Genomic DNA, 19800 nt, shown 5'->3' on the forward strand with positions numbered 1-19800 from the left:
AGACACAAAGTATTTTTGAAAGGAGGGATGGTAGAAATCAAACAAGAGAGCCTTTACAGCTCCTTATAAATCTGGCATCTGATGATCCTGTGTTTACAGGCTAAGATTATGAACAAGAAACCTGGAAACAGAAACATTCTTGTCAGTAATCTCACATTTAAAAAAAAAAACAACTTGATGCAAAGCATAGTGTCTATGGTGGATTCACATCAATTACTTGGTTGATTACATCTATGTATTTTATTGAAAATAATGAAAACCTTCATATAGTGGTGCTTGACTGAGAGCTTATAGTTGAAACCATGTTCCTTTGGTGCAGATGAAAACATGATTCAGGATCTTACAACAGCCTAAGCGAAATGAAAACATTTACCACCACAAAATGAAGTTTTATCTGAGAAAGAAGCTCATATAACCTAGCACTATATCCTAATTACTTAAAGACAAAAAGAGACAAAGTAAAAAAGTTTGAATCATATTAAAATTAACAAATAGAAGTTAACCTTAAAAATAAGCAGGAAGGTTGTCTTAAAAATGCTCTAATGAAAGAAAGCATTTACAGATGTTTCATTATCAGAACCAACCTTGTTTATCTTCAGAGACAAAGCTTTCTTGTTTTGTTTGTCATACAAAATATTACCTGTGGAACAAGGAACAAAACTTTGATCTTAACTTTAGCATATTAGTTCTTGATTGTCAAAATTTTTAATGCAATGGGAGGATAACAAAATATGTATCTTGAGGGCATTTACAATGATTACAATGATTACAAACTGAGTAAAATGAATATGCATGCACCTTCACAATAGCTTTTTAGACACCAAGCAGTTTTTACCTCTTCAGATATTTGCTTAATTTCCAAAGTTATGAACCAACTTAGCAAACATTATCTATGGAATAAGCCCCTCAGAACAGCAACCCCAAAACASAGCTAAGTGCTGCATTTGAACCCTCACCAGAAAATAAATAGTAATAATAAAGTAAATAGAAGAAGAATTAAGAATAAAAGCTAGTCATTAGCTGTTCCCCAGCTGCCTAGTGCAGAAAATTACTTGAGGCTGAAACCAAATACATCTGACTTGTGATTGAAATTGAGAAGGCAGTTTTCCAGTAATATAAAAACAGGAGTTGCASAAATTATTGCAATTCTGTTCTAGAAGTTCCACACTTCTACTACKTGGTATTTGTGTTTAATATACAAATGTGAGCAATTAAAATAATTAAATTGGCTCATCAAGAAAAGATATTCTAGAGTTCCTAAATAAAACACAGCAGTTCTTGCAAATGGAGCACAACTATCAACTTACTGTATTTTTTCTTCACAATTCTGCTTAATTTTACTGTTAATGGCCCTCTGTCTGGACATAAAGTTCTTCTGCAAGATCAACAAAAGACATTTTTAAAAAAGCTATTTCTAGGCACATCCAAACAAAATCTGCTTGTATTTTAAGGTATTTTCATTTTGTATACATAAACCAAGTTCTAAGTCTATTAAAACCTGAATTCGCATCATGAATATCTTCTTCCATATATTAAAAGCCACAGTGCTCCAAAAGGTTACAAATAGAAAAGGAAAACAAATTTACACAAAAATTATTATCCTGTATTAAAGCAGAATGCTCAATTTTGTTTGATTTCATGACAACATGTAAAAGACATTATAACCTGCTTCCTTCTAAGAATATCAAAGTCAGCGTTGATTCTGAATGGTGAATCTTATTTTCTTATGAGTCAAAAAATGTAATTTACYTCCACTTATCTTTTTTGTAGTGAAGTCTGTTTCACAGTAAACCTCAGGAACTGTTTTCCATACATTCTGTTAAACTGGCTTCAGATAAGCACTATTTAGCAAAATTCATATGTAATCCTAAGCTTGCTGCATTATACAATGCAGCAAATACAACAAAATAAAGTTTATCAAAATAGAAATGTTATTTTCATATAACAACAGAAATGTTTCCTCTGAAGGTTACCAGAATAAAATCAGTTCTTGACTATAACTATGTTTTATTGAAGAGGAACACCACCAATTGCTTATAATAACATGCAAGAAAAGTGGATGTTTGTTTACGTAAACAAAGACTTATATTGTTAAAATTTGATCTAGCCATAAAAACTTATTTCAAATTAATATAAAATTTGTCAGAATTGCTTGAAAAATGCAACTTTCACAGAGCTCAATACAAGAAATACAGTGCTCTTTATTTCTTCCTAGCTATTTTAAATTTTCAAGTGGGAACTAGAGTAATGATAACAGTAAAATTGAACTACTATGGGTGAAAACTAAGTTATTTTAAAATAAAAATAATTCTACAAAAATTTCARGCTGTACACTTTAAAACAATTGATTTTGTATATTTTGAAAATTCCAATTCAAATGTTTGAAATTACATGGACAACCAACCTCACAAAACTTCTCATMTTCATATGGCTGAAAGTTTCCTTATTGCAGGCACAGTCTTCCTCTTCTTCCTTCCTCCTTAGCTGCTTCTTAACCTGAACCTGTATTGTAAAGTAGAGTCAATCCAATCTAGAATCTCATGATATATGGGCTTGAAATTMATACAAAGACTCTTAAGACACAGAAATTAAGCTCAAACAGAAGGACTAGAATACATTTCAAATCTCACTTCTTCGATTTCACAGTTTGATTTTTTTTTCATTTGTTTTTCATGAAATTGAAAAAACCTACACCTTGATATGTTATTGACAAGGCCTGAGATTAACACTAAGCTCACAAGATCAAAAAGGCTCTGGCATGGCAAGTGTCAGAGCTATGTACAAGTTTCTATAAAGAATCTAGAAGCTACGTTTTTTAAAACTAAATTGGTTGTTCAAAATACACAAGGGTTCAGCTTGGGGAAAAGTTGAACTACCACTCAACTTAACATGCTTCCTCATAATTAAAACACACTCAATTTTCCTCTAGAGTAAAATAGCTTACATATTTTACACAACATTGAGTTTTTTCCACATCTGAAAAACACTGAAAGCAATACCATTTTTATTTCACACTATGAAGTTTCTTCTGTGGTTACATTCAATTGTTTGCATTAGAAACTTTGTATTTCCTCATTCCAGAAACTTGGCTTTTTATGCAACTCCTTAAGTTATTAGCATTCTGAGTATCACAAAGAAAAAGCTGCCAGTGCTCTGACAGTACCCTCTGATGATGCTGACCACTGTGTCTGCATCTCTTGGTACACATTCCAACTATCCCTACTGCTCCAGTGGCTTTTTTTCCAGGGCAAGACATTGTTSTCTGCCTACCTGGTTACACTGCAGTTCAACCTTTCAAACTGTGTTTTGATACAGCCTTTACACTCTTCCAAATATAAATTTCAGTTATCCTATTTCAACTGCTTCCTCCATTCTTTAGAAATAAAGATGACAAAATATGCAAGCATGGTTTGGTTTTCTATGAGAAGGAAGCATCTGTGGTTGCCAGCATGGCTCCTTTACAGGTGACTACCTGGGCCTTGAGAAGTACAAGAAATGAATAGTGGAAGCCTGTTTTCTAAATGTCACAAAGTGCAAAACCAGCAGATTATGAACCACTTACAAACATACCTTCATCATAAAATTTTCAAACCATACTCAGAATTATCAGCTTTTTATATAAATTTTTAAGATCATCTATCAGAAAAGCTTTTTCCTACTTGAAGAACTGCTCTCAATATCAGTATTTTTCAGAAGAATTGAAAGCTGAAAAAAATTCAGATATTTGGGTCGAACAATGCTTAGCATTAATTGATTCCTCTTGCTTCATGTGTTTTTGTCTGGGAATTTAAAGCTATGAACACACACAATTCTACTCAGCAAAAAGAGCAGTTGTTTACAAAACATAGTTTAAAAAACACTTTGAGACCAATTATGATACATCTATTCTTGGATATATCACCAACGCTCAAAGATACTAGAAAAGTAGCAACAGCAGCTTTATTATTATTACTAYTATGGTAAATACTTGCTTTGAGAGAATAATTAAGAATAATTCCTATCTTCAAATATGTAATAGAAACATTAAAGCAGTAATTGCTTTATTAGGAAAACTTATTTAGCACAACAGGTATGAATAAATGGCTGCAGCATAACCTGGACATTCCTACAACTGAAACTATTTAAGAAAATAAGTCTGGAACATACCTTTATCTGCTTGTCTAATGCATCCAGCCTGCACACTGCTTGAAATGGTCTGCGATCAATCGGACACGATGCCTGTGTCTGAAAAATTAGTTTTCTTATTACAAAAATGGTAATGAGCTAAGAGAAGCCTTAATTTTCTATACTTTTATCCACTACATTACAGAAGCACACAAAATCCCAACTTGTTCACAGTAAGAATGCATTTGGACACATTATCCATATGCTCAGTATTTTGTTCCATATAAGAAGATTGGTCTTTCAGGAGAAATCTAAAGGAAGCAAGAATGTAACTCAGAACTTGTATTTAAAAAAGAAAAAGCATTTAAAGCATTTTACATCAAGTTACCTACATTTTTTTTTAATCCCTTTTCGGTAATTGATTTTATACTAATAACAGTCCTGATTTTGGCTGGGATAGAATTAATTTTTTCTTAGTTGCTAGTACACTGCTTTGGACTCAATATCACATTAATGTTGATAACACACTGAAAAGCATTACAATATGTCCTCTATATTTCATATTGTTCTAACATTTTATTTCTTAATTTTATTTTCAACAGAAAGTGTGTTGGGTTGTCTATCCCCCAAAACATAAAACTGGTAAGGCCAACAGCAAACAGGGCAACATCTTCCCCTCGTCTAAWCTATTTGACTATACCACATCGCTTTTGTTGCAGACAGCAGAGAAAACAGATACCCACATAACACAACTAAAGTTTTACAAATCACTTTTCAACAGARGAGAACTGAAGGATATTTTACCCTACTGTTAGATGGAAATAGTGAYTTATTGTTTTTCCCTGTTCACCTAAATGCCCTGTTACTGAGGCTGCACTACATCAGATAAAACATACAAACACAAAGAACAATAACACATTTTTAACCATGGAAATACAAAACTTSAACTGAAGCTCCACCCAAGTGGGTCATGAATCAGCTTTAAGAAAAATGCACATTGGATATTAACTTTTGCTCTGAGAGAACTGTTTATTCATTCCAATTCCAGAGGTGTTTGCTGGGGGGGGGGGGGGGGAAATTGTGGTTCTTTGTTTGGTTTGGGGTTTTTGTCATCATTATACTCCCCATGCCCACCTTAATTCCACTGGCCTTCCGAGGCTCACTTCAAAACAAAGTAAAAAACCAAATCACACACCAGACTTCAGCCCTAATTCATTCACTCAACAAGACACAGTATATGAATTGCATGCCCTGAAGAGGTATGTAATTTCTGCACTTTAGAGAGCTACAGGSTATCTATGCAAGCAAGATGCTGTACTAGAATTGCATAAGCAGCTATGGAAAACCTGCATATGACCTCTGCCCTAAAATTCAGTGGTGAACTTTATTCTCACTTTTTCATTGGGGCTTCTAATTTTCCAGTTAATTCTGCTCTTTCCTGAACTCAAAGAGTGTTCAACTTCTTTGTCACATCATCAGCCCCCAAACAGTGAGCATCAGGAAGTTTCTGAGCTTCTCTATTCAACTGAAGTAGATTGAACCAAGTTAGACTTGGTTTCAGAAATAAAAAAAAAACAAAAAAACAAAAAACTAACCATCAAAACAAAACCAACAACAAAAAACCACAAATACCCAGGGGTTGGTTCATGAACAAGATGTTGAACAAGAATGTAAGTTAAAGCCATTGCCTACCCTTTGATTCTCTGGTATTTTATCCTAACTAAAAGCTTCCCCACTTGCAGGCTACCACTGTTCTCTGCAGTTTCTTGACCCCAGTTAAGAAAMGCATATTGGGTAATTAAGCCAGCTCCCTAAGGACTCAGATCATGAAGACAGTCAAGGTAAAGCTACTTTACCTTGACTACCTTCCTGTAGTCAAGGTAAAGCTAACCCACAGTAACACAGCAGTGCATGTTCCATCAGGGTATTTGATAGCATGCAATGCACTGTAGCTGCTGAATCTGCTGCAAACTTCCAAGGTACATACTTGCATTCTCAGATATACCAGATTCCAAAAGATAGGTAGGAGGATGTTAATTTTCTTAGTAATTTTTATTCTCATTTCAGGACCTACCTTAGCTGAAACATTTATCCAACACAACCTCTTCCTACATTAAATTTACACATGAATGTCAAGTTATCTTCCCAAGTTTAACGCACAGTAAGTTAYGTTTATTCATTGCAATAAAGTATCATAGAATACTATGTGCTACTCGCTGCAATCCAAATACCAAGTGTTTTTGCCCCACTAGAAAGATATTCACTGTTCAGTTCTTCCCAACATAATACAGTTACACACAGCAGTAGGAAGGGAGGAAACACTCTGGAAGAGTCAAAAGCTATCATTAGGCTCAGATACGTTCAGAAACAGCAGATGCTCCTTCCACTTCTACTCAGTCGCTTTTTGTAGCCTTAACATTTTCTGTAAGCTCACAAAATKATCACAAGAGACATTATAGTAAACTCAGGACATTTGCATGTGCATCCCYAGCCCCCAGGTGGAGTACAATTGTTCGGTACCCTGAGGGAAACTAGAGATTACTTCTGTCTAAACATGCATCAGCTTTCAACTGTCTGCTAATAAGTAAAATCAAACCTTTAAAATGGAAGGAAAAAAACCCCAAACCTTCTCCATCCCTTTTCCCAAAAGCAAGACAGGATTTGTACTGCTACAGAAAGGAAAAAAGGGTAGAATGTCAACATTCATTACAAGAAGCAATTATGAGGAGTGGTGGCCTTTAACTCATCTCTCATCTTTTTTGAGAAGATGGTTCAGTAACAAAGGTGTTGAGTCTTCTTTCATCAAAAGCAGGTTAGCAATTCCACTCTTCTGAGGTTTCTGTTAAGGKTGCATTGTAAGTAATAGTGAATGTACACTGAACGTTCTGGTGAAAAACATTTAAAACAAGWAAAAAGATGATGAGATGGATCAAGCCAGAGGAGCAGCTACCATTTTCATTGTGCACAAGGAAGAAGGYAAGTGAAGTGTGTAACAACCTTAGAAGACCCACAGATTCATACAACACTTTTGTTTAACAYAGCTTTAAAAATCAGAACATGCAATATTTAATGTAATCATCAATATCATTAGAACKTCACAACTGGTATTAGTCATTTGCTTTGCTTTGCTTCCCAACAGTTATTTCCTTGGAAAAATACAGACTAGTAGCTCAGTACACATCAAAATGTCTTTCATTGTTTTATTCTCCACATTAAACTACTGAAAGTTTTCATGTTAAATCTTGTAACTCCACAGTGATCCATTCTTTTACCCATCCTGTAATATCTGAAGAATTCACTTCATAAAATACATAAGCATTCATGAAAATCAGCAAGCCCTGAAAAGCTATCCATGAGCAATGTGTTTGCTTTTCAGATTTCAAAAACATAATTTTATTGCATTTTATTAGATTTTTATGATCCTCTAGACAAAACTTACTTTAACTCCACAGGCATAACTTCTATACTCCTGTAACTGCTACAGCAACACAAAAYTGTGATCTCTAAACTCAAGGAGTTATTGTCCCCTATTTTAACTGCATCACTTCAAACAGCATTTGAACAAACTGAGATAGACRAGAGGCTGAAGCAGTTACTATATTCCAGCTAGAAATTTTCAGAAAGCTGTATAAACAGGTGCAAGCCAATCCCAAAACATAGTTGGTTGATAAAATAACTTCGACAGATATCCCCATCTCAACAAGTTCCATGTTATGAGGTTTCATAACAAGTAGTAACAAGATGTGAGCACGAAATTCAAGTTGTTGCAGTTAATCCCTCCCCTAATTATTTTTTCTTCAAGTGACTCATAACAAAGTCTGTTCTCCAAACTTTGTATTGAAAAGCTGATACAAAAAGAAACATGATCCTGCACTGTTAGACAATCTATTAAACACAAATAATATCAGATTCTCATAACTAAATTCAGGCTTAAACAAGAGATTTAGATTATAGAAGCAGTGTCTGTATATTTCACTACACCTTGTAATAACAGTATAGTAAAAAGCTCAAAATTCCACCTCCAGCTTCAGTGAACAGGGAGATCACTACACCACATGTGAGAAAAAATYCCTCCACATTTTGATGAAAGAAAAGTAGGAAGACATCATAAAATGCACTATTTTCTAGAARCATGCAAAAACTTGAGAAAAAAGTAGACTGAAAAAAAAGAAGAAAGAAYATTTAAAGGTTTTATAGTTATGCTTTAGGAAAGCACTATTTCTGGCAAGAATCTTTATTGGGGGGAAAACTCATGGATGGATWGTGAAGATCCAGAGTGCAAAAGAACAGAGATTACAGTTTTAACACCTAATCACAGACTAATAAATTAGAAATCTAACTAGCTCTCTTCTCTCTACCTATATGACACATTTGGCTAGTCCTTAAGTTCTAATTCGAAATTGTCATAAAGTGTAGACAAGTTTCATTGTATTGACACTACTGGAAGAACTGGAGTAAAATGAAAACCACTCAGACTTATGCACTGCACTTAAACAGCATTCACATTCATAAGTTGTGACATGAATGTACTTGCAAAATCATAAAATGGTCGATGTTGGAAGAGACCTCTGGAGGTCATCTTGCCCAGCCTGCCTGCTTAAGCAGGGAAATAGACAAGAACAAGTGTATACTACAAAGCAAACATGTAATTTGCCAAAAGGTATCTAAAATCTGCATTTCGTGGAACAATTTGATTAATACAGTTTCCTGTACATCAGTTCTCAAATGAACTGTCTACATAYATATCACCTCGGGCACACTTGAACAATAATAAGGGTTTTTCCACTATTATTTTTGGGGTTTTAGGTTGTGTTTCTTTGAACATTTATCTGTTTGGTTCATTAGTGTAATCTTAATCTTGCCCAYAGTGCTCTGTACTGCAGATCACTATGGAGATTGTTGCTACATAAACTGATTCCTTCTAATATGCTTTAGAAAAAAAGGAATCTGGATCAGAAAGAATACACATTAAGAATCCCAAYTATCATACAGTTAACTCTTCTTACCCTCAGAAAAACATACATGTACACTCCACATATTCAGCGATCCAAAACTTGTATGAGTACAAAGGCAATGACTACTCTAAGAACTGAACATCAAAAACTATGAACAAAAAACCTAAGAACATCCACTAGAAATATAACGAATTACAGCTCTTTGTGCCAACTGCTTAGTTTTATTTAGTCAACCACTGATCCTGTACAGGGTCAACCTGAATACACCCCAACACTTTGGAGAATGTATGATTGTAYGTACTCCACTTTCAGATTCTCTAGATGATGAAAAATTAGTGAGGGAAACCAGGTCCAGAGCATGAGATAAATAAGCTTGGTAGGTGGGGGGGTCACTGAAACCAATGTCTGTTACACAGTCATTGTAATAATGCAGACAACACACACTGAATCCTTTCTTTAATACTTTTCTCTCAAGACGTGTCATAAGAGGAATTAATAAAAAAGAGATATAAATCTCTGGTACATTTATTAGCACTCCAAAGAACAGTAAGGAAGTTAAAATGCCTACAGTAAAGCAAATATTTATTGTCTCTAAGATTGTTTTCTTTGAATAGGAAAAAAAAATAGAGATTTTTGTCTAATGCATACAGGCAAGATCCTACTGCTGCTAAAGTAGTTGTCTTAGCTGAGGTGGTATTAGCTACTTTGTGCATGTTTGCCACRGATGCCTAGTTAACTTTTCTTTGCATCAGTTTTACTTAACCCCTTTCAGAAGTAATTATTACAAGCTAAAACRCATGTTTACTACCAAAAATACAAGGTTATCAGAAAAAGTTAAAAAAATTAGTTTTGACCCAACACATATATTTATATATATATAYAYATATAWWATATATWTYTMTATATATWTRTATATRTRWWATATATWTWTATATATATTTAATATATTACTAGTATTACAGACTACAGAAACACATTAATGCTATTGTTTACCTTGGTGCAACACAACATTACTGATGGTGTTTGAAGACTCTAGATAGGGGACTTCTGTTGTTGGCTACACCCTCCCCCTTTTTTTTATGTGGCCAGAATAATGTTATCACATACAAGTTCTTTGTACTGAAAGCAACCCTTCACTTACACTGTCCTTTCACATTCCCACTGAAGGGTGTGTCCAGTAACCTCAGCTCCAGATTTAGTGCCTTTTACTTTTTATGATCTTCCARCACAGATTTACCGAAATACAAAGCCTCAAGCTTGAAAGTCTTCATTTGTAAATTCTACCATACTGGTTTATAGAAGTGGCTCACGGTTGGCACGGGATGAGAGACACATATGGTTATCTTCCTGTGCCTACCGAAAACAGCCCCCAGCAGTCTGCCAAGTCCAGWGCTGCCAACAATGACTGGGAGAGCACTGGTTAGAGTGGCCAAAGGCACACAAGTTGACAGTATAATAGTATAGAAGATTTTAATAGTATAGGCAACTGAATTCTGTGCATAGCAACTCTAGACACAACAATTAACACAGTCAAAGAGAGCAGAACAATTCAAGGGAAATTCTTAAAAGTTACTCTGAAGATTAACTCCTTTGTGGTGATTCTTTTTTAGGAGGCAGACACCTTTCCTCAAAAGGAAAGAAAATACAGCACTGACTGAAGTGTAATGCTACTTAATTCTGAAACTAAATGCTCAGATTTAGGCAACAGGATCTAATGTATTAGACCTGTTCTGTGGCAAGTTTCCTACCCCTCTTTAGTCTTTGGAATAATAGGATTTTTTTTATATATTGCTTTTATTATTTATTGATTTTAAGTGCCTTTTTTATAATCTATATTCTCTCTTTCACTTCTTAAAAAGCAAGGTGTTCAAAGTGTGATGGCTACTGCTTTCAGACAGAAGACCTGCTGGTACAGGACACTTGACTGCAGTTGCAATGTTGAAAATCTTCTGTAGATTGAAGTAAACTYGTATCTTCTGCCTAAACTACTCTGGTTTTGATCAGTTTACACAGTTATATGCAAAAGCCATAAACTCTGAGGAGAACAATTATGTACAATTTGAAAACAACAGCTTAAAGAAGTAGTTTTTCCTGTTATATTTTGAAGTCCAGATGCAGCACAGAAAAATAAAGGAAATATCCAAATTGAACACAGACTGCTTGCAAAGCCCCTAAGTGTAAGGAACACAACTGAAGATACACAAAAGAGCATGTCAAATAATGTGAATATTAGCCTTATTTTTTTAAGATTTCATTCAATACTCTTATTCTCAATTTTGTTTTTTTCCAGCAGTTTCAGAGGAAAACAGTGTTTCTAAAAGCAATTTTTTTATACCCCCCAAAATATCCTTGGTCTTTAACCAGAATCAGGTAGTGTATTTTTTACAAAGCAGATAATTTTAATACCTTTTTTACATCTTCATTACTCAGAACAACTTAAATTATGGTTATGTTCAACCAATAACTAGAGAAAGTTAACCCTTATGCAACACTTCTCACAAAAAAACCACATTAAATTACTGAATATTAACAGCAGACAAAAAGCACGTGGCATCAGCATGTTTTAAATGTGACATGTGACATTTATGTTTTAAATAGTGACATGCTTATGTTTCTATCACTCCATCGTGYTTTTTCTATCATATCCTCATCTGCTTCTCACAGCTAAACCCTCTGAACTGTTACCCCGATTTCAACTCTTTTGCCACTTTATTTTTAATTAAAACTACTACATTAGGCAGTGCATTTCCATGAACTCAACAGGCCTGACTGTCAAGAACGTCAGAAAAGGAAGCCTGGYTGGTTTTACCTATCTGATGTCACTAACGAAAAGCAGCAGCAGCCCATGTCTTACATGGCTTTAGAAATCATTTTTATGGTATCACATCTACTTTCCCTGTCAACTCTTAAGAGAAGTTGCTTTTTTTTCTATTTGAATAGCACTTCAGACCACAAAAAATAAAACTGACATGACAAGAAAAATGCCATGTCGTTCATAYGCCCCTCCAGAACAGGAAAATTTCTCTTCCTAATTTGGCTTAAAAGCATCTGTTAGACAATGTGAACAAACTTAAATCCAGCAGCAAGCCAATACACTGTGCTGCTTCCCTGTACATGTCACTGTTTAATACTTTTCAGCTGTCATTATAGCAACCAGCTAAGTCAGTCACGGTAAAATTGCAGATGAGAATTTCCTCTTCCCTTACAAGTAAAATTACTGCAATGAATCAATTGCAAAACAGAAAATCTGGCAAGAGAAAACTTTGTTTATTATCTGGTTTGTAAATCTAAAGCAATTTTCAGGTAATAACTTGTTTTTAATACTCTGAAGTTCATATAAATTGTGCAGAAAACTGTGTTACCATCTGCCTTCAGTAATAAATAGCACAAAAAATTAAGGTCAAAAATATAGCAAGAATAAGCATATTGCATATATACATACATACAAGTGATAACAACGTTCTAAAGGGAATACTGCAACTAAAATCATCATTTACTTCAAAAGAATGACATTGCAGGAAACCAAACAGTGGTCTCACTAAAATGAGAAACCAATTCAAGTGCAAAGAGGCAGGACAAAAGGCAGAAATTCCCTCTTATGCCAGTAAAAAGCAATACTAATTTGGTGCTTCATGCTGGCAATGGAAAAAATTRCAGGAAAGGTAAAGACACCAGACTTAATGCAATGATTGTATGACATAGGTAAGGCAAAAGGGACTAAATAGAACAATGTCATGAAGGATTTGTTAAACAAATAWTTTTTCTTTAAGGTTCCAGAACTTTATATAAAGTTATTGACATAGAACAAACAACAGCCATCATTAAAATGAATTTTTTTCATGATAACGCGAATCCTTTTAGCGGAATTCTCTCTTTACAGTTAGAAAATAAATTTTTTTACCACTCATTTTGTAGACTAACATCAATACATGTTGGTCCCAGCCCTGAGTTGACACTGACAAACAGCTTAMGGCTTATCACAAAGTAAGATCAAGCTAATGACAGCGCAATATTACAGCATGTACATAATACTGTCTGAWCTTCCAAACAGCCAACACCAATTTCTTTACTTATCCCTAATCTCCGGTAACCATTAAGTTTCTACAGTAAGATTATCTAGCGAAAGGAAACACAAAATACTTTATTGCATTAAGAAGAAAGTTTTCAATATCTATTTACAAATTGATAATTGAAACACTTTAGTGCAAGGCCAAAATCCATAACTTTCTTTAGAAAATATCTGTAGGTATTACAAGCAATTCATTTCACTGAAAAATAAACACATACCTTGATGCTTAGTCTTACCTCAGCCCATTTAAGAATACAAGTCATGCAGAAGGTATGACTGCAGTTCTCAGGAAACCCTATCTCTTGTTCTAGAAGGCAGTTCAGACAGATGGGGCACGTGTTGCCATCATACAATAAAGTAGAACAGGAACAGCTTTCTTCATTTTCTTCACCTGGAATTATTAACAATGACACTTAGAAGTTTTGCAGTTTTTGAAACACAGTCCATCTACGTTTGATTAACAAAGAAGTAAGAAGATACATTCTTTCAAGTGCTCCTCTGGCCAGCTTCTTGGCTGCATCAAACCTGAAAATGCGAATTCAACTTGCTTTTAACTACAGAAAATTGTGTTTCAGGTGAAAAAAGCAATGCAACTTAYTTCATGGACTATTGTACCAGTACTTGCCATTAAAACATGAGAAAGTTAATTCCAGGGCTATTTCAATAAAGCAGTGTTTCCTACTGATTATGTAGTCATTTAGACATTATTCTCCTAAGTGCTTTCTCCTTGTTAGTTTGCACTCTCTCCGTGACATAAATTAGACCAGCATATTCTATATTCATTATCTTATATACACATGGTAATATACATTAAATAAAAAAATGCTCCCAATTTTGTTAGAAAGTGTTTTCAGAATACAAAAATTCATSAACTCTTCTTCAAGGAATTTTACTCTTAATTATTTTCTCTGGAAAACAATTGATATCAACATTTTTGTTTTGCTGCTGGAAGTTAACATGCAAAAAACAGMGACAGGAAATTATCTGGTGACCTCACAGGCCAAAGCCAAATATTATGAGATAGTGGTTATGTTTACAAAACTTCTTTCAAAACAACCAGCATACTAATTGAGAGAGCAAATAAAAAAAAAAAAATCAGACCTTCAAGCCTGAACTTGAATAATATACTTCAGTATTTTCACATATGTAGACTTACCCTCCATGCCTTCATGCTTCTGATCCTCAGTATCTTGAGTACATTGCTTTCTGTTCTTCATCTTACAAAATGTAATCTGGAAAACACAGAAGCAGTTAATTTAGACTACAACTTAAAATAAAATTAATAACTATAAAMCTAATAAAAACTAAATACTAATAACGAAAACTAAAAACTAATAACTAATAACTAAAATAAAAAAAAATTAATGACTATTCTCCATGTCACTATAACTTTGTAGAGTAGAAACACATGATATTGGAAGTTAAGAGATAATTTACAATCCATTTGCAAATTTATGAGTATCATTACTGCCAACTGATGCTTCCAAGTTCCAAATTTGCTTTTGTTCAACAGATGAAAAGTTTTTGCAGTGTTTTGWGACTGCCATTGGTGCTTTTATTTTTAAAATTAAATGTTTTGCTAACTTTCCATGCAAACCACCCTAAGCAACATTGCAATAACTAACACCTGCAAACTGCCCTATGCAAATAGCTGAGGAAACAAACTTTAAATGCACAAGCCCCAGAAGAGTTGGTTGCTTTACAAACTTAGCATCACTGTTGTAGTGGCAAGTGAGAAAACTGAAAGCAGCTTATATTTATATGACAAAGGCAAGAAAGAAATAATTTGAATTATTTGCACTCAGTAAACAACGAAGAGAAATTTGTATCAAACAAGGAACAGGTCACAAGCACAGGTACAGTGAAGTATCATGAATGAAGGTGCACTTTTTAACTGCCCTGTGGAGGAGATAGCACAGATAGAGCAAATCCTAGTGATCCATATCATAAAGGTTGAAAGAATTTGACCTTGCATAAGAATTTGATCTTGCATAAGAAATAGCAAGTATATGTTCTTTGGAGGATTACTTAATACATGTAGAATTAGAAAAATACTTAAAAAAAGAGTATCTATACCAAGGACTGAATCTCCTGCATTTCAAACTCCTGTAGCCACAGCAGACAAGGTATAWATACCTAAACATCCAACCCAAGCCCCAGAGGGAAAAGCAGGTTTCTCCAGAACCAGATGAAGCTTTAAAAAATACTATTTTAAAGGAAAAATTAAAACTTCAGAAAAGATTGCAGAAATCAGAGATTACCAAAATCTGCTACTTAAGCATTCAAACCTGAAACAAACCAGCTGAGATTTACTCTCACTCTTCAAGACCTTTGCTAGACAAAGCAGCAGGACAGAGCTGAAAATGCAAGTCACACTCCTTAACTTCCTCCTATTTCACTTAGAAGCTACACTACTTTTCCTTTACCACTAAGACAACCAGAAGAGGGAGAGACAGAATTTGCCTCCCCAAACTTTTCTTCTGATCAAGTCTTCTTTATTGCTTGATCTTGGCAGCAGAGAAGTTTTAATGATCATTTATACTGAGAAAAGCAACTCTGCTGCATATTCCCATCCCACATACTTCTCATTTTCTTAGGCAACCCAAGAAATCAAAACTCAGATCTGTGAGTCTCAAAACACARTTTGCTAAAGAAATGGTTAAAACTRTCTCTCAAAAGACAGTTTGCTAAAGAAATGGTCAAAACTGTGAAACTAATTCAAAATCTGCAATTAGAATTCAAAATGGCTTCAATATTCCTATTAGAAACTACTGTTTAATTCTCCAAAGGGAACAGGGGAATCATTCCAACTGAGGATACAGAAAAGTGAAGGGACAAGGAAAGAAAAACCTATCTTTAAGGGATTTTCCCCCTACACTGTTATTGCATTTTCATACCAAAAATTATTTTAAAAGTTATCATTAGGATACATGGCATCAAGTGTAGGCTGGTTACCAACACTAACACTAATACCARCTGAGTTGCAGCAATGCTGTAAGCTACATGCAAGTTCTGTTGGCAGAACAACCACTGCCCAGACCTCTATCTTTTGCAAGCTAAGTAAAAGGAGACCCAATGAAAGTCAACMTGCTCCTCTAAAATTTAATACCTTTGACAAACAAAATCTGCATGAAATTAGGATCACCGAAGGTGGTAAGACCACCGAAACCACATTTGAATTTAGGGATTGTGGTCTGTTGCTTTCACTCTGATTTGCACAAGTAGCTTTGACCCCAGAAAGTGTAAATCATGCAGTAGTGTGTGGTATAGATGTTTTTATACATAAAACATAGGAACATCCTTTCTGCTCTACATCTTAACAAAACCTCAGCAATGCTTTACAAAAGCAGAAAATTCCACAAACGTTTGGAATGTACTCAAACATGTCTCAACCTTACAAAGTCCCAGGACACCTTATAGCTGAGTCAGTTTCAAGACAAGATCAAGAATTCTGCACTCTGCATACACTTTCAGAAGTTTATTTAAATATACACAGATGTATATTTGATGTCTACAAATCTAGACATCAAACTAAGTGGTAACTTTTGAGTTCACACTTTTTSTAACAGAGGTCTTAAATTCACTGAAGCAGATTGCAGCAACAGAAGACAAAAGCTCTTCAGAGTTGTTTTTCCCTCGAAAAGTAACCTTCTACTCTGTTGTACGCTTTCTAGACACAAACATCCCAGAAATTCTGACACACTTCCAATAGTTAGAAAAACAGGGATCCTAAAATTCTGACAGAATATCGGTAAATCCAAGATGTGAAGCAACTAAAAATATTTATGTGGTGTTACCCCATTCTTCTCATAAACCTATTATTTAAACAGATACTGAGTGCTGCTAATGCATTTCACAGATCACTTTGCACAGCATAACTTCGTCAGTTTGACATCGTACTTCACACAACACAGTGGAGGAATTTAATASCACTGAAATATTTATAAATAAAGTAAAAGATAATAATCAAAATTCACACAATATTTAATAAATTAACTTTGGAAAGACTGTTTTCTCCAGAACTTTAAAAGGGGCATTAGAATAGCAGAAGAGTTAACACTAGACTGTTATTAAACYCATAAAATTAAAAGCAGGGTCAGGAAAAGAGAACCTGATGGTTTAGAAAGAGTAGACCCCAGAAAACAGAATACTTATTTGTCCCAAAATATGACAAGACMGCAACAAGCACTATACTATGTTCATGCTGACAAAAAAAAACCCCAAAACTAACCCCTCTCCAAACTACAAATATAATRCTTTCTAAGAATGCCTAAAGACAGCATAGCAACAGCTGAGATGGTACCTTTCTGGAGCTTATAAGTTCTCAGTAGAATTACTTTGTAAGATAAATACCTTATTTTATTTCATATTTGCAATAAAGACAAGGGTATTCTAGTATATTAAACTGAGAACAGTGACCAGAGACATTAGCACAGGTACACAGCACTACCTCATCTCCCTGTTCTCTTAAAATAATTAAATGTTTAAGTTTCCAGGCTATTTTTCCAAACTGCGTCTGCCAATCAAAGTGCTTAAACAGAGTTGACTGTGTATTGTGGTAATTGATTTGTCACTGTTCATCTGAGGAACACAGTTCCATGAAGTACTTAAACATCTCCATAAGGCAGACTAAGYGCCATGCACACACTAAGCTATTTCCTATAGTACAAGTGTGATTCACACAAGCTACTTCATACAACTCACAACCTAAAAATACAGATGTATTTCAACACTAATTCATTATGCATGAGGAAAGAAAAGACTTGATGTATTAAAAGTCATGTCTCTGAATTTCTTAATGAAGCCAATATATTAAAATCTTAAATAGAAAGATATTGGATTAAAAGAAATTACAGAAGCCTAATTATAAGTGATCTGTGACATTAGCACACGCCTCCTTTTTGCCTAACAAGACACAGTCTTTACAAGCATTCTTTATACCTTGTAAATAAAATGCAACAACTAAAMACACTCTTTCTCCAACAAAGCAACAATCTAAAGACTCATTTACATAGAAGTACCCCGGTTCCACTGGAAAGGGGGGTGGAAATCAAGAACACATACAACAGGGTCTCCAGTGAAAAAGTGCAAAATGACGACCAAGATAGCTTACTCATTTCGGCAACAGATTTAACTCAAGAACCATTTGTGACTGAACCTTCAGCTTCTTAGATGCATGTTACATTAATACTCAGAATAGCAATTTATTTTGACTCTTCTGTTTCTATTAAAAACATTTTATTTTAAAAAGGATTTGGGGGACTCAAATTGTATTTTGATTTTTTAGTAACTCAAGAAATAATCTGTTTCAAATATGAAACAACACATAGACATATACTTAGTACAAAGAGTTTAGCTACTTAATAAACAGCAGTAACACCTTTTACTCCCATCAAAATTTTGGGCAGTAATAGGTAGGATGCTGTTTCACCCTATGCATTTTCATCACAGTTAAGAAAACTAGGAAGGAGGATTAAGCTGYTCCCTCAGMAAATATGTTTTTAAAGAAAACAGATCTCAACAACTAGCCACATTCACAAAAACAGATTTTTGGTAGTGGTTTTTGTTTTTGTAGTTTTACTAGTTAATGACAGAACATGTAGTATCCTCTGAAGTTCCTCGTATGGGCTCACCCTAATCTCTGGACAATTACTTGGCAAATGTCCAGCTGCTGGTGAAAATTTTGAAACATTTTGCCATAAGTCCTGTGCTGTCTAAGAGATGGGCTAAGAAAACACTTAYGATTTCAAATGGCAGTTGAACATTTGAAAAGCTTTTGACCGACTTGTATTGCTGTCTAAYACAACATATACATCAAGAAAAATAATTTTAAAAAACATCACACTACTGGGTATTTTCCAAAATACCTTAAGAACCCTCAGAATTTTATTTTTTGTTTGGAAAAACTTCGGATTTGTCAGAAGAGCCTAGAAGGGACACTTGCTTCAAGTGACAATTGAGTAATGTTTGCCCTTCTATAAATGAGGGCTACASTGAGAATCTGGAAGCACTTATCCTGGATTTTCTCTTTTGTGCAGTAAAATCTCTTGGCCCAGCACATTAGTGAGAATAGAACCAACACTGACACTCAAAAACGGGCTTTTAAAGAGGATCTYTACTCTTTGTAAGCTCAAATTGCACCTTGTCTGCATTCCCAAACCAAATGCAATAGAACCAACAAAGATGAGGRGAAAGAAAGAGACTAGTGCTGTGCCTTGGGGAATAAAGAGAAAAACCTTTTTCTATAGGTGGTTTAAGCCTATTCATGTAGATCCAGTGTCTTGGAAAGAATCACTGCTATTCAGACAAGAAGACACTGCTGATTTAAAGACTCTTTCCAGACCCTCTAAGGATGTAATTACCCAAGAGAGCTGAGCTAATCTAATCTAACAGCTTACTGCCACCTAAAGAAGCAGCTATGTTTCTCTCCACTAGCAATGGTGAGCAGACCCACTAAAAGCCACAGGTGTCCAAAGACATTGCAAGTGACAGAATGAGGGAGGGAAGACATAAAAAGGCATTGCCCCTTTCGGCAGGGTGCAAGAAAAGCTCAGACTTTGTTGTCAAACTGCACCCCTTTCAAGGACACAGCAGTGCCTAGATCAGCTGCCAGTTCCTGAAAATGCAMGGTAAAGTCACAGGAGAAAACTGCCAAAGCCAAATGGCTAGAAC

At 34.7% G+C, this 19800-nt stretch overlaps 1 protein-coding gene across 2 annotated transcripts in view; it reads right to left on the minus strand.

The window, feature by feature from the left end:
- Positions 1–19800, minus strand: part of SCAF11 (SR-related CTD associated factor 11) — a 49650-nt gene that overhangs the window by 19353 nt on the left and 10497 nt on the right. For both annotated transcript variants that reach the window (XM_057366164.1, XM_057366163.1), the window contains exons 2-7: positions 14285–14360; positions 13365–13519; positions 4147–4224; positions 2405–2502; positions 1308–1375; positions 585–640 (exon numbers count right to left, since the gene is read on the minus strand). In XM_057366164.1, coding sequence (XP_057222147.1) covers positions 585–640; positions 1308–1375; positions 2405–2502; positions 4147–4224; positions 13365–13519; positions 14285–14345 — 516 coding nt within the window. In that variant the 5' untranslated portion in view covers positions 14346–14360. The remainder of the gene's footprint in view (positions 1–584; positions 641–1307; positions 1376–2404; positions 2503–4146; positions 4225–13364; positions 13520–14284; positions 14361–19800) is intronic.

This window comes from Malurus melanocephalus, unplaced genomic scaffold (assembly GCF_030028575.1).
Source record: "Malurus melanocephalus ecotype Western Australia unplaced genomic scaffold, MMel_1.1 scaffold_60, whole genome shotgun sequence".
Classification (NCBI taxonomy): Eukaryota; Metazoa; Chordata; class Aves; order Passeriformes; family Maluridae; genus Malurus; species Malurus melanocephalus.